The following is a 14,215-nucleotide window of genomic DNA, read 5'->3' on the forward strand; positions in this document are numbered from 1 at the left end:
CTTTTGTTTTTTTTTAGCAATAAGTATTTTTTCTGTTTAATTAAATATTTCAAAATAAAATATAGGCAAAAACAAATTAAATACAATCAAACNTAACTTTTTTGGGTCCGCTAAAGGCGCGGATTTTAAACATTTTTAATAACTTTTTTGGGTCCGCTAAAGGCGCGGATTTTAAACATTTTTAATAACTTTTTTGGGTCCGCTAAAGGCGCGGATTTTAAACATTTTTAATAACTTTTTTGGGTCCGCTAAAGGCGCGGATTTTAAACATTTTTAATAACTTTTTTGGGTCCGCTAAAGGCGCGGATTTTAAACATTTTTAATAACTTTTTTGGGTCCGCTAAAGGCGCGGATTTTAAACATTTTTAATAACTTTTTTGGGTCCGCTAAAGGCGCGGATTTTAAACATTTTTAATAACTTTTTTGGGTCCGCTAAAGGCGCGGATTTTAAACATTTTTAATAACTTTTTTGGGTCCGCTAAAGGCGCGGATTTTAAACATTTTTAATAACTTTTTTGGGTCCGCTAAAGGCGCGGATTTTAAACATTTTTAATAACTTTTTTGGGTCCGCTAAAGGCGCGGATTTTAAACATTTTTAATAACTTTTTTGGGTCCGCTAAAGGCGCGGATTTTAAACATTTTTAATAACTTTTTTGGGTCCGCTAAAGGCGCGGATTTTAAACATTTTTAATAACTTTTTTGGGTCCGCTAAAGGCGCGGATTTTAAACATTTTTAATAACTTTTTTGGGTCCGCTAAAGGCGCGGATTTTAAACATTTTTAATAACTTTTTTGGGTCCGCTAAAGGCGCGGATTTTAAACATTTTTAATAACTTTTTTGGGTCCGCTAAAGGCGCGGATTTTAAACATTTTTAATAACTTTTTTGGGTCCGCTAAAGGCGCGGATTTTAAACATTTTTAATAACTTTTTTGGGTCCGCTAAAGGCGCGGATTTTAAACATTTTTAATAACTTTTTTGGGTCCGCTAAAGGCGCGGATTTTAAACATTTTTAATAACTTTTTTGGGTCCGCTAAAGGCGCGGATTTTAAACATTTTTAATAACTTTTTTGGGTCCGCTAAAGGCGCGGATTTTAAACATTTTTAATAACTTTTTTGGGTCCGCTAAAGGCGCGGATTTTAAACATTTTTAATAACTTTTTTGGGTCCGCTAAAGGCGCGGATTTTAAACATTTTTAATAACTTTTTTGGGTCCGCTAAAGGCGCGGATTTTAAACATTTTTAATAACTTTTTTGGGTCCGCTAAAGGCGCGGATTTTAAACATTTTTAATAACTTTTTTGGGTCCGCTAAAGGCGCGGATTTTAAACATTTTTAATAACTTTTTTGGGTCCGCTAAAGGCGCGGATTTTAAACATTTTTAATAACTTTTTTGGGTCCGCTAAAGGCGCGGATTTTAAACATTTTTAATAACTTTTTTGGGTCCGCTAAAGGCGCGGATTTTAAACATTTTTAATAACTTTTTTGGGTCCGCTAAAGGCGCGGATTTTAAACATTTTTAATAACTTTTTTGGGTCCGCTAAAGGCGCGGATTTTAAACATTTTTAATAACTTTTTTGGGTCCGCTAAAGGCGCGGATTTTAAACATTTTTAATAACTTTTTTGGGTCCGCTAAAGGCGCGGATTTTAAACATTTTTAATAACTTTTTTGGGTCCGCTAAAGGCGCGGATTTTAAACATTTTTAATAACTTTTTTGGGTCCGCTAAAGGCGCGGATTTTAAACATTTTTAATAACTTTTTTGGGTCCGCTAAAGGCGCGGATTTTAAACATTTTTAATAACTTTTTTGGGTCCGCTAAAGGCGCGGATTTTAAACATTTTTAATAACTTTTTTGGGTCCGCTAAAGGCGCGGATTTTAAACATTTTTAATAACTTTTTTGGGTCCGCTAAAGGCGCGGATTTTAAACATTTTTAATAACTTTTTTGGGTCCGCTAAAGGCGCGGATTTTAAACATTTTTAATAACTTTTTTGGGTCCGCTAAAGGCGCGGATTTTAAACATTTTTAATAACTTTTTTGGGTCCGCTAAAGGCGCGGATTTTAAACATTTTTAATAACTTTTTTTGGGTCCGCTAAAGGCGCGGATTTTAAAATTTTTTTCAAGAACAAAACTTTTTTTGGTTCCGCTAAAGGCGCAGATTTTAAAAATAAATTTAACAAACAAAAAGTTCCATACTTTAACTTGAAGCCATTAATTAATTAATCATCACCATTATAATCGATTTTAAAGCTTTTTTTTATAATCAATGCTGTTGTAGTATTTCAGAAACTGCTCTTCTATGCTAATTTCATTCCGCTATTTTCTGATAACACGCCCAATCAAAAATTCACCAATCCGTGAAAATTCTTAATCAGTATGGAATGAATATTTTAACTTAGATTGAATTCTAGAATAATTTCTGTAAATGCTTCTTAAAATTAGATTTTCTCAAAATATGAAGAACTAAAAGAAGGAAACTGCAACAGCTCAGTTTCTTCTGTAAAAGTGTTAAAAAAAAAAAAAGCGTTATTAAATCAATTTTAATTACAAAACCTATTATTTATAACTTACATGTTTTTCTTTTGTCTACATTTTACGTTTACTTAATTATTATCTATGTCGCAAATAATAAAGTCATTTTATTGCAGAAAACACATAAATTAATTTAATAAATTGCTTGTCATCTCATGTATTTTTGTAAGAGATTTTTCAGTGTTTTTAATATGGTGATATGAGTTTCTTTTTAAAATGTATATTATAAAGCTGTCTATAATGCAAAACTCTAAACTTTCTTTTAGGCACTTAGTTTACACGCTGGTATATACAGACACATATACATTTAAATACATACAGAAGCATAAAAGTCGGAAAAAACAGTAAACTGTCGATTAAATTTCGGGTAAACCAGAACAAAAGTTGGCATAGATGACAAATTAATACATAGAATTTGTATAAAAGTGTAGACAAATCAAGCTTTTGGGGTGATTTTAGCAAAATTGTAAACACACATAATTTCTAAATTGCTACTTTGAATTTTGCTTAACGCAGATTATATTATAAGTAAACACAGTAATACAACGTTCGCGACTTACTTCGAACTCGATTTACTTACAGTCTGGATTGTAACTGTCAAGCTGCTTGAACAGGCAGTCCGCTCGAAAAGAACCAGGTATATGCGATGATAAAACTGAGATAACTACGCGTTAAGTCACGGACACCAACAAACCAAATGAAACTTTTGGTTAGAAATAAACATTTTTTCATTCCATAAATTTAATAATAGACAGACGACATTTTTATTTCTCTGTTAACAGCCGACTTGTTGTATTTTTTCGCGAGTGTGAAATTGCGAAAACTCTATTATTACTGAATCTAGTTTTAAGAACTCGATGAGTCTATCGTGATTGAACCTAGTTTCACTCGAGAGAAATCGCACTACGGCATATTCGCCGCGTTTAATCTGAATCAGGATTGAAATACTCCGTGCAAACGGGGTATAACAAACTAAAATGCGGCCTTATTATTAAACCAGTTATAGTTATAATATACAGTTATCTTCATAATTAAGAGAGTAAAGACAGTTAAAAGAGAAGGCTGTAATGTACTGTTTACGCATTAACTATTTTTATTAACTCGTCTGGACTTTAGGAGTAACAGCAGCGTGTTCTATTGTCACAAGTACTTCATACACAATGAAAGTACAGTGATAGCGAGATAAAGAAATTTTTGTAGATATAACTGTTATTCATACGTTGTTCCGAACCGACAAATGACGGAATGAATTGGTATTGACGATTATGGCATTATGTTCTAAGTAATTTATTTACTGGTAGAATAACCTGGTGTTAAAGTGAATTGAATTTTATGTGAATATTATTCTGCACATTTATCGTAACCTTCATTCTTGTTATCGTTAATTAATTTAAACATTTTAAATCTTACACCGCTTAACTTTTATTAAATAAGAGTCATGTTATAATTAAAATATAAATAATCTTTTACGTACCTTTTTCATTATTAAGCATTTATTTTCTTTTGCAGCACGAAAAAATCGCTGATGGCAGTTTGTAAAAGATATAGACGAAGATATCTGAACACTTTGTAGTTTTCTGCAAAGAGTATAAATATATTGGTAAACTAGGAAATGACAACTACAAAGATTAAGATTATTACACTATTTTGTACTACCAACTCTTGTATTATAATATATTATAGTATATGATTTATAACTACATAGGTTGTCTTATGTACGGGTTTATTACACCGAGAGGCAGTCATTAAATGGTGTGGAATAAGATGGAATAAAGAATTTTTATAATGTGCTAAATTGGTCACTCTGTATGTTAAATTGTTACGTAAATATATAAATCAAACACTAAGATGTAACCACCATATAAATAGTAATTATTTTAGTCTAACATCATTACCTTTATAGCGATACTCGGATAATACGAAATGGGACAATTTCAAATTTTTAAGATATTTGTTAAGACAAATCCTTTCATTTGTCAAACAGTAATCTGCCAACCAATCAAATTTGGCGAAAAATACAGCAAATATTTAAACTCGCACTCTAGAAAACCATTCAAAACCAATTTTGAGCTGTCGGATAACCTGGTATTATGTAATGTTTTAATCGAATGCGTTCCGCTATAACAATTAATTTTCCAAGAATAAAATATCTGAATTAGTATTTTCGTAATTTTACCCATTTTCAAAGTAATATTTAAATAATTTGAAATTTATTTTTTCAAAATTTCAATATAATGTTTCTAAGGCCGATCATTTAAAATGTATAAAATTATTTATAGTGACGAAAACCTTCAAATACCATAACATTATTCAAAAAGTTCAGCGAAGAACGGGAATGGGTTTATAAGTGTAAAGTAAAAAAAAAATACAAAATATTATCTTACGTTATCATCATCGTCATCTTTCAGAGATTCGCTCTCCCACGAATATCGATCGTTATCTGTTTTGTTGGCTTCATCAAATTTTCTTATTTCTTTTGATACTAAAAAGTAATAATTTTATAATTTACATTTCAATTTGTTTGTAATTTAATGTTGTAATGCTACCATTAACCATAAATAAGTTTAGAAAAAATAACAAATATAACATTGTAAAATATCCGTGTTTATGTAAAAAATTTGTACGTATTTCAATATTCATTTATTCTCGCAAATTAAGCTGGATTGAAAAGTTTATAAATATATACAAATATAATATGTAAACTATAAAAAATGACAAAGCAGTACACATGTATAAACAGTACGTTACATAAATGTAATCTTTATGAATATAAATATAAGTTCAGATTTTTTCCATTCTGATTGAATCAAAAAATCAAACATATAAAGAATGGAATATTATTTCGAATCAATGTTATGAATTGAATGAATTCGATTATTTTGAATGAATGAAATTTTCGAATTTTAAGAGCAAAGTGCACAGTGTTTTTCTGTTTGTGTTTCGCAAATTATTTGTTGTTTTAATGTTAATTTCAATGTTTATGTTTCATTTTGTGGTTATATACCGGACGTTATACATAATAAACCCTTTGCATTTATATAAACGTAATTAAATTGACTTTTCGTTTGACAACGCGAGAAATTGAAAAATTTAAGCAACAAAAATAATTATCTCAAGTACTTTTGACGAAATGAATGAAATCCTTTTAGAAATAAACATTTTGAAATTAACGCTAATTTTGAATTGTTTCGAATATAATAAACTACCACATCCAACACACCTGACAAACTGTACATGGATAATTAATATTAAGTTACTTAATGTAAACAGATTTTAACACAATGAATTTAACATTCAATTATTCTTTATAATAATATTTAAACAAATTATTTTATGAATCGAAAAATGTTTTTATAATCTCTTTGTGACCTCACCTTCCTCCATCACTTCTCCTGTTTCGTTCAATTCCATGGAATCTTCTTTTTCCATGCTTAATTTTTCAGCAAAGTCCTGTAAAAAGTGAAAGAATCTGATTAATGATATAATAATTTTACACTACTTATAGTGCTTTTTTATTAACTCAGAAAATATTTATTTATTTATAAATAAACACTTTGCATCCATTTTAAATAACACATTTTATAAGATTGTGCATGGTTGTCATGAGTTTTTCAGTTGTAAACTTTTAAATGATAAAAATTGTTAAATTATTTTCAATTATTTCCATCGAATTGTCACTTACAGAAGAAGACGATTTTGATTCTTCTTTCCTTTTCTGTGCTGCCAGATCCATGATGATGTGTACAATAGTCTCCACAGAATCCTGTAAGGTGACTTTTTTTTCGTCACCCGAAACTTGTACGTTCGAATTAATAATTTCTTCTCCCTTATTGCATTCTAAAGAATAAAAGAAAACTCAATAAACAGAAATTCGTAACATTTTCTTCGCCTGAATTCAAAAATTATATAGGAATTTCAAAAAGAGAAACAAAGCAAATAACAAACACTTTAAACCAAATAAACACATGAAATTGTTATTCTAGAAAGATATTTTAAAAGTATATGGTAAATTTACAAAAATAACTATTGAAATTCAAAAAACAATTAATTAATTTTTGCTTAGAAATTTCTTAAATTAAACGTGATATAAAAACATAAATATTGCGTTGAGATTTGAAATTATTAATTGTATAGAGAGTGTAAATTGTTTCAATCATAAAGTCAACTGAAAATGTAATATTAATAAAGAGTTTTTCTCTGTCGAAGTAAATAGACGGATATTTATTAGCGTATACTTAGAACAACACCAAACGATCGCCTAATTATCGGGCTATAATATGGCTATTGGAACTAAGTAATTTGACAATTAGAGGTAGGCGTTAGGCGCCATCTCTTAATTAAATAAATAAATTTAGAACATTCTGGAATAAAAGAACTGACCCGGGACAGGGGCTTGAACCCGCAACCTCCGCTCGCCGTGCGGTGCGCTTGCCAGTTACGCCACCCGGACCCCGAGCGAGTCTTCGCTTCCAGAAGTATATAGATTTAGATATATTAGATTTAGATATAATCGGGCTATAATAGCCATATTATAGCCCGATAATTAGGCGATCGTTTGGTGTTGTTATTATCTACTCGGGCTGTGAGTTGATGTTTATGTGTATACTTAGAAGCTTACTTTATATTCATTGATACAATTTAATAAAAAGTTTGAGTAAAATGAGTTTAAAATATTCAAGTTTCAAATTAACTTTACAAAATGTAAATAATCAAATATTCTTTATATCTTTATACTCGAGAAACAACGATAAAAAGTAAATTGAAATCAATAGATAATTTTAACCAATTAAAAATAATTGCCGCATTTGTTACCCTTTCGTTACAAGTTTTTTTCTTATAAATGTGAATTGTATGCATTTATCTAGCGGTGAACATCGATTTATTTATTCAATAATATCGATAGATAATGTAATGGACCAGAACATTTCGTAAATATAAAATATAGCATTACTCGATGAACAAATCCTTAAATAAATAAATAAATGCAAAGTTAAATATTGTTTATCGTATAACAATTTCATTCGGATTTTCAAATATCCCCTAGAAAATTACTATTAAATGTGTGTCTTTGTATTTATTACAAACATGTTATAAAAGATTTAATATAATTATACATTAAAAAGTATTTAACTTACCAATAAACTCCATTTTTTTCAAAAAATTCGTTTTGTATAATCGCTTTGTAAATTTGTATAAATTCAATCGCTTCAACAATAGTTGAAAAAGAATTCTTAAAATTTATTGTTTATGCAACAATAAAAATCGTGCTTACGGAATGATAATCGAAGCACGTGCTAAGTATTACGCGTGCCAATCAATTTTATTTTGGGATTTATTTTTTTTTATAAGTAACTATGAAGAACGACGTGTGCGATTATAAATGAAAATGTTTCTTTGTTTGTTCGCTTTACATTTTTTTGCTGTTCGACCAATTGCTAAGAAACTCGGTACTTACTTTCAAATCCTTCTAACGTACGTCATTTCGTACATTGCTTCTGGAAATTTCGATTAAATTTCTATAAATCAATTATTTATTTTTATATTTCGTTTCGTTTGTTTAGTTATCGCAACGCAGCACTTGGGCCATCTGTCTAGGTCAGGCATAACTAACATATGGCCCGAGTTCCAAATCCGGCTCGTCTAATGTATCTATGTTGTCTGCGATCAATCTTTTAATATTAGCTAGTGAAGTCTGAATAGCACGATGAAAAATTCTGAGGCCTTAAAAAGATAAAAAGATCACCAACTCACTGTGCGTTTATAGGTAACTCTCCATTACAAATCTCGTAATTATAGCGTAGAATGTTGGTAAAGCATGATAATGTGAAAAATGTATCTTTCCGAGTGTGTGTAACATCACTTCTCGTGATACAAAATAAGTGTTCTGTCTTCCTTGTTCTAGAAATTCGAGGCCCTCTCGAATTTCTAACAATTGCATGAGAAATTCTTGCATAAAAAATTCTATCGATCTGATTACTACTTCAAAGGTCAAATTATATCGGTGCATTCTTATTAATTCATTGAATGATGTTTGCTTCTCGGATAATACATTTATTTTTTAAAATGTTGATCAAAAGTGTAGCTTGCAAATAAAGTAACTTTTTCAACAATTCCAGTTATCATAGTTATTCCCTACGACAGAAATTAAGAGAATATGTGTGTGAGGGTCAGGATTTAAGAGGGCCCAGATTCGAATACTTATATTCATTTTAGTTCCTTTATTTACCGTTTTGTTTCAAAATCAAACCGATTTTTTAAATTAGGGTTAACACAAAAAGGGAAAAACAACCGATAAATTTTCTCATAAAAATCGCTCATAAAAACTCCGTTCCCACGACAATACTTCCCTGTAGAAGATGAGTTTACTGTTGTGTCATAATTTTGTCACTTCGCCCACCATTGGTCAACGAAGTTCATCACCTGTGACGTACATGAAGATATCTCGAAAAGAGAGCCCCCATATAAAAGACAAGTACGATGACGACACAAGGGGGAACAAGTTATTTTCTATACTGTGTGTGTGTGGATTACCTACCTCTCGTCGCCACCATCCTCGATAGAACTATTCTACGATTTGCGGACTTACGTCGACTCACGAACTATTTTAACGAGCCCGGGATTCGAACTCCAAGATCTTCCTGAAAACACCATCCTGTATAACTAGAGGTATTTATCCTACACGCGATATGTAAGCTTTCTCTCGCTATTCGAATATTCCAACCTCGCGGTTAGGGTCGCGACTACTTTATATTTTGCCGTTACTTTATGAACTATGCGAATTGAAATTCCCGAGAGGGATCTGTACCTTCGACTTTTTAAATAATTAACTATGTGTAAATGTACGGAATAACCGGAATAAACGGGTATTTTATTAACGAACTTGGATTGGTGTGCGTTTCTTCCGACAATTATCTACTCCATACTGAACCCGAAGTCCTCGACGAGATCGCTCGTGATAATTCCCCATCTAATTAACCGCGTATCTATCCGCGATAAATTGATAGATTGGTGTCAGATCCTGACAGGTGAAAGAATCTAACGATCCTTTCTCCTAACCCTTTTTCTCCCATCCTTTAGACAAGCGAGACCGGACCTCAAGGTCTTGAGTCGAGTAAGTGGTAGGAGAGTCAAGAACTCGTAAACATCCTACCCCCGATTAGTCTCACATGTGTAAGAACTACGCCCCATCATAAATAAGTTTTTAAAACTGCTTTTTATTCGTACAATAGCGTTTTTAAGGAAAGTTCGCGAAGAGTTTTTCTGACAATTCATTCTCCGTGCACTCTCAGAACTCTCTCTCAGTTGTGATAATTCTGTGAGAAACCGTGGGCCAAGGGTTACTTTCTCTTCACCACTTACTCGGCAACAGTCTAAAAGGACAGCTCACGTTGTCGTTCTGGATGGTTGTTTATCGAGTGGCGAGGGAGGTGAGCAAGTCGGCAGGCGTCCTTTCAGAGACAGAAACAAATTTAACAAAAAACAAAGCATTCAATATACGGCTAACACTAAAGTACAGGAGGCTACACAGAGTTAGATGTATATTTCTAGGTTATATCGGCTAAATGCGATTAACATAAGATTTCAAGTCTATGATAAACAACTACTTGGTCTATTCTATGACAGCTATGCCTACTTCGGTTACGAGAGAAAGTTCGCAGTCCACTGATAATTACCTCTAAAGTTGGAAAAATCTTATATGCGGTGATGACAGTTATTTAAGGAAAAGTTGGGAGTTGTCGACGTTTTCTACCGTGTGGGAGACGAGGAATAGCTAAGACCAAATATAACTTCCGTGTGCGAACTCAAGATCTTCCGGTGGCTCGCACCTATTATATTATTGTCGTGAAAAATCTAACACGTGATCGACTTTTATTGACGATGACGGTGAATTCTTGACACCTATGTGTCAACTTTCCCACTGACTTGTTACTACAACCGGTGACCCCTGATCTAATTTCTACTTCTCCGTTTTTTTCTAACGAAGATGTTTACATTTTAACAATTGACATTTTTTTTTTTAAGAGCTTCTTAAAAATCTGCGGTACACAATTCCGAGTCTAAGAACTTTTTATTTAATAAAATCTATATCTCCAATAATGCCAATTAGGAACAGATCCACATTTTTCTGGTCAGTGAGCATTGGTCACTGACCAGAAAAATGTGTTTCTGTTGATGCATGGTCAGTGACCAATGGTCACTGACTATGCATCATATCACGAAAAGTCAATGTGAGGATTATCATAGAAGAAAAACGTCCTCACTATCAGCGTCAATAAAAATTTTTATTTTTTATTTGTCAATTGATCGATCTCTCCTTCAAATTTTACTTCGCTAACTTGTGTTTTAGAATACTTCCGTTTAAAAATGCGACTTCAACGCAACGTCGACAGCAACGTGACTCCAGTAGTCGAGAAATTACGTAACGATTCTGCTTTTGTTGACGTCATAGGAAAAGGTACTAATGGGAGTCTTATTATTATTATTATTGTGTTGGGTTTAGTGGGTAATACTCGGTTTAAACCGGTGGCTGTGTACTATGCCGGACCAGAGTCAAGGCATAGCAACCATAACAAATTAAATAAGTGTGTCAATGTCTGTATTCAGGAATTTCCTAACGATATGACATGTATTCAATATAGTGGCCTTCTGTAGTGTGATGTATGTATTTCTATTTAATTGTAATGTTCCCAGCCTTTTGTGTAGTGTGTGTGGTATCACACCTGTACAGGAGAGAACGACAGGTACAATAAGCACCCTATCCATCCTCCACAGATGCCTGATTTCCTGGGCGAGTTCTGTGTACTTGCTAATTTTTTCAGTGCATGTGTTTTGTACATTGTGAGTGTTTGGAATGGCTATGTCTATAATGTATGTGATTTTATTGTGTTTGTCAATGAGTGTGATGTCTGGTCTGTTGTGGTAAATTGTTTTATCTGTGATTATGGCTCTGTCGTAGTACATTTTGTGCGTGTTGTTTTCCAATACTGTCTGTGGAATATACTTGTAGTATGGTTCGTGGATGTCTGCCAATTTGTGTTTCTTTGCAAGCTCTTGGTGTATTATATTTGCTACTTGATTGTGTCTATGTAAGTAATCTGTCTGTGCCAAGAGCTTGCAACCAGAAGTGATGTGTTGTATAGTTTCTGGCATGATGTGACATTTTCTGCATGTGTCATTTGTGAGTGTTGTATCTTTGAGTATGTGTTTTCTGTAGTTTTTAGTATTTATGACCTGATCCTGTATGGCAATCATGAATCCTTCCGTCTCCCCAAAGAGGCATCCCCGATCTAACCAGCTGTTTGACGCAGTTTTGTCAACAAAATCCTGGGCCAGGTCATAAGGATGCCTGCCATGGAGTGCCTTTCGAGCCCACGATTGCTTGATGGTGTCTATGCTTTTTATGTGTTGTGTCATGTCTGTATGATGTGAGTGTAAGTTTAATGGTGTGTTATTTGAGTCTGCTAGAGTTACTGCTTTATGTAACTGTGATGTTTCTTGTTTCTTGTAGAAAAACTCTCGCAGTGACTGTATTTGTTTGTAGTGAAGGTTAACTATGTCAATCAGGCCACGTCCGCCTTCTTTACGTGGAAGGGTTAATCTTTCTGTGGCGGATTTAGGATGATGTTGTTTATGCTTAGTAAGTGTTGTTCTTGTTTTCCTTTGGAGTTGCTCGAGATCTGTGTGAGTCCAATGTATAACTCCAAAAGAGTATGTGAGTACTGGGATGACATATGTGTTTATTGCTTTAACTGTGTGTTTTGCATTTAACTGTGTTCTAAGTATAGCGTTTAACCTACTTTGGTATTCTTTAATTAATCGTTGCTTTATTTGTGTATGTTCTGTTAGTTTGGCCTGTTGGAATCCTAAGTACTTGTAGAACTCGCCCTCTTCCATGGATTCAATAACGTCTCCATTTCCAAGTGCAAAATCTTCTTTCTTCAGGATTCCTTTTTCTATGTGAAGTTTTTTGCATTTGTCTAGGCCAAACTCCATTTGTATGTCCTTAGTGTATGAATGTGTGATTTGTAGGAGTTGATGAAGTTGTTTTTGTGTGGATGCATAAAGTTTTATGTCGTCCATGTACATGAGATGTGAGAGTGTAAACTGTGTTGTTTTTTCGTGTCTGATATTGTAGCCGTATTGCGTGTTGTTTAACATGTTGGATAATGGATTCAGGGCTAGGCAGAACCAGAGAGGACTCAAGGAATCTCCTTGAAAAATTCCTCGCCTAATGAATATTTCGTTTGTTTGTATGGAAGTGTTACTAACCCTGAGATGTAGTGTTGTTCTCCAGTGCTGCATAGTGTTTTCGAAGAATGCAATGAGTGATGGATGTATTTTGTACATGTGTAGAATATGTAGCAGCCAACTGTGTGGAACACTGTCGAATGCTTTTCTGTAGTCTATATATGCCATGTGTATGTTTCTGTGTTGTTTGTGTGCTTGCCGTAGAATGACTGAATCTATGAGTAACTGTTCTTTGCATCCCCTGTGATTTCTACGGCAACCTTTTTGTTGTTCTGTAAGAATGTCGTGTTCTTCAACATGTTTGTATATTTTGTTTGTGATACAGGATGTCAATAATTTGTAGAGTGTTGGAAGACATGTAATTGGTCTGTATTGTGTGGGGTCTGTGGTGTTGTTGTTTTTAGGTTTCATGTAGGTGATGCCCTGAGTAAGAAATTTTGGCATGTCTTGTGGATTGATGATGATGTGTGTTAGATGTTTAGCTAGTTCCTGGTGCAGTGATGTAAACTTTTTGTACCATAAATTGTGAATGTTTATTATTATTATTATTAAAGCAATAATAACCATCATGATCCTAATACTGTTAATTTTTCTCGCATACATTTTTCTTCGACAATTGTCGTTATATTTCCCGTATCATTTGTATTTATACAACTAGTATCGTCGGTTCTAGTTTCTATTTCATTTCGGGGATAAAATGTCGGACGTTTATTTAACTCATCTCAATCTATGATCTTATCTCCATTACAATTATAACTTTTCTTTTCCCTACTTTCCTATTCGACGTTTTTTTTTTCCTTTTTCTATTTCTACCTATAATATGAGTGTATGAGTGTATTCATTCTGAATACCCCGGACTATACTCCTATACTTTTCCTGACATCTTCTATTCCTGTTCTAAGACATTTTCTCTTTTATTTTTATTCGTATGGGCTTTATTTTTCTGATATGGAGAACACAAATTTACTTTTTTTTTCCTCTGAAAACAATACTCGATTGTTTGCAAAGTCCAGGACTGAACCTTTTTGTACTATTAGGTCACGTCCAATCAAACACTACGATAGTCATTATTCTTGAATCTACAATGCAAACAAGCAGCGATAAATTTCCTTTTCCTATCTTAAAGTTCAGCATTATTATGCCAATATTCTGTATCTTATGACCTGTAGCAGCTTCTAATTTTGTTTTGGTGTCATAATCGATACTAAAAAAATAATAGTATATTTTAACCTATCAGCTGGTTCTCAAAACAAAAGAGTGAAACTAGCCCCGTGTTAACGGCCATTGCTATTGAAATTTTGGAGTTATAAACTAGAGTAATGGAGTCGCAGCTTGTTCAACTAAAATTGATTCGTTTTTTTAATTTTTCTAATTGTGGTTTGAATCAAACTTTGTTTTTTTCGTTTCTGCCGCTTGATCTTGGTCTCTCGGAGGATTA

General features: G+C 32.8%; 1 protein-coding gene across 1 annotated transcript; it reads right to left on the reverse strand.

The window, feature by feature from the left end:
- Positions 1–2,210: 2,210 nt before the first annotated feature.
- Positions 2,211–7,758, reverse strand: LOC111637483. The gene is made up of 6 exons (XM_023382985.1): positions 7,665–7,758; positions 6,212–6,366; positions 5,904–5,979; positions 4,914–5,011; positions 4,004–4,106; positions 2,211–2,494 (listed from the first exon to the last, which is right to left on the reverse strand). The coding sequence occupies exons 1-5, from the start codon at positions 7,675–7,677 to the stop codon at positions 4,023–4,025; spliced, it is 426 nt and encodes a 141-aa protein (XP_023238753.1). The 5' UTR covers positions 7,678–7,758; the 3' UTR covers positions 2,211–2,494; positions 4,004–4,022.
- Positions 7,759–14,215: the final 6,457 nt, after the last annotated feature.

The sequence above is a fragment of the Centruroides sculpturatus genome, unplaced genomic scaffold, assembly GCF_000671375.1.
Source record: "Centruroides sculpturatus isolate CEXI.00-Female unplaced genomic scaffold, Cexi_2.0 scaffold1111, whole genome shotgun sequence".
In the NCBI taxonomy this organism is placed as follows: domain Eukaryota; kingdom Metazoa; phylum Arthropoda; class Arachnida; order Scorpiones; family Buthidae; genus Centruroides; species Centruroides sculpturatus.

Excerpts from the sequence above, each read along its gene's own strand:
- LOC111637483 (XM_023382985.1), bottom strand. Across the intron at positions 5,980-6,211 it reads AATCAAAATCGTCTTCTTCT|GACTTTGCTGAAAAATTAAG; the intron begins GTAAGTGACAAT and ends CACTTTTTACAG. Across the intron at positions 5,012-5,903 it reads AGGAGAAGTGATGGAGGAAG|TATCAAAAGAAATAAGAAAA; the intron begins GTGAGGTCACAA and ends ATTACTTTTTAG.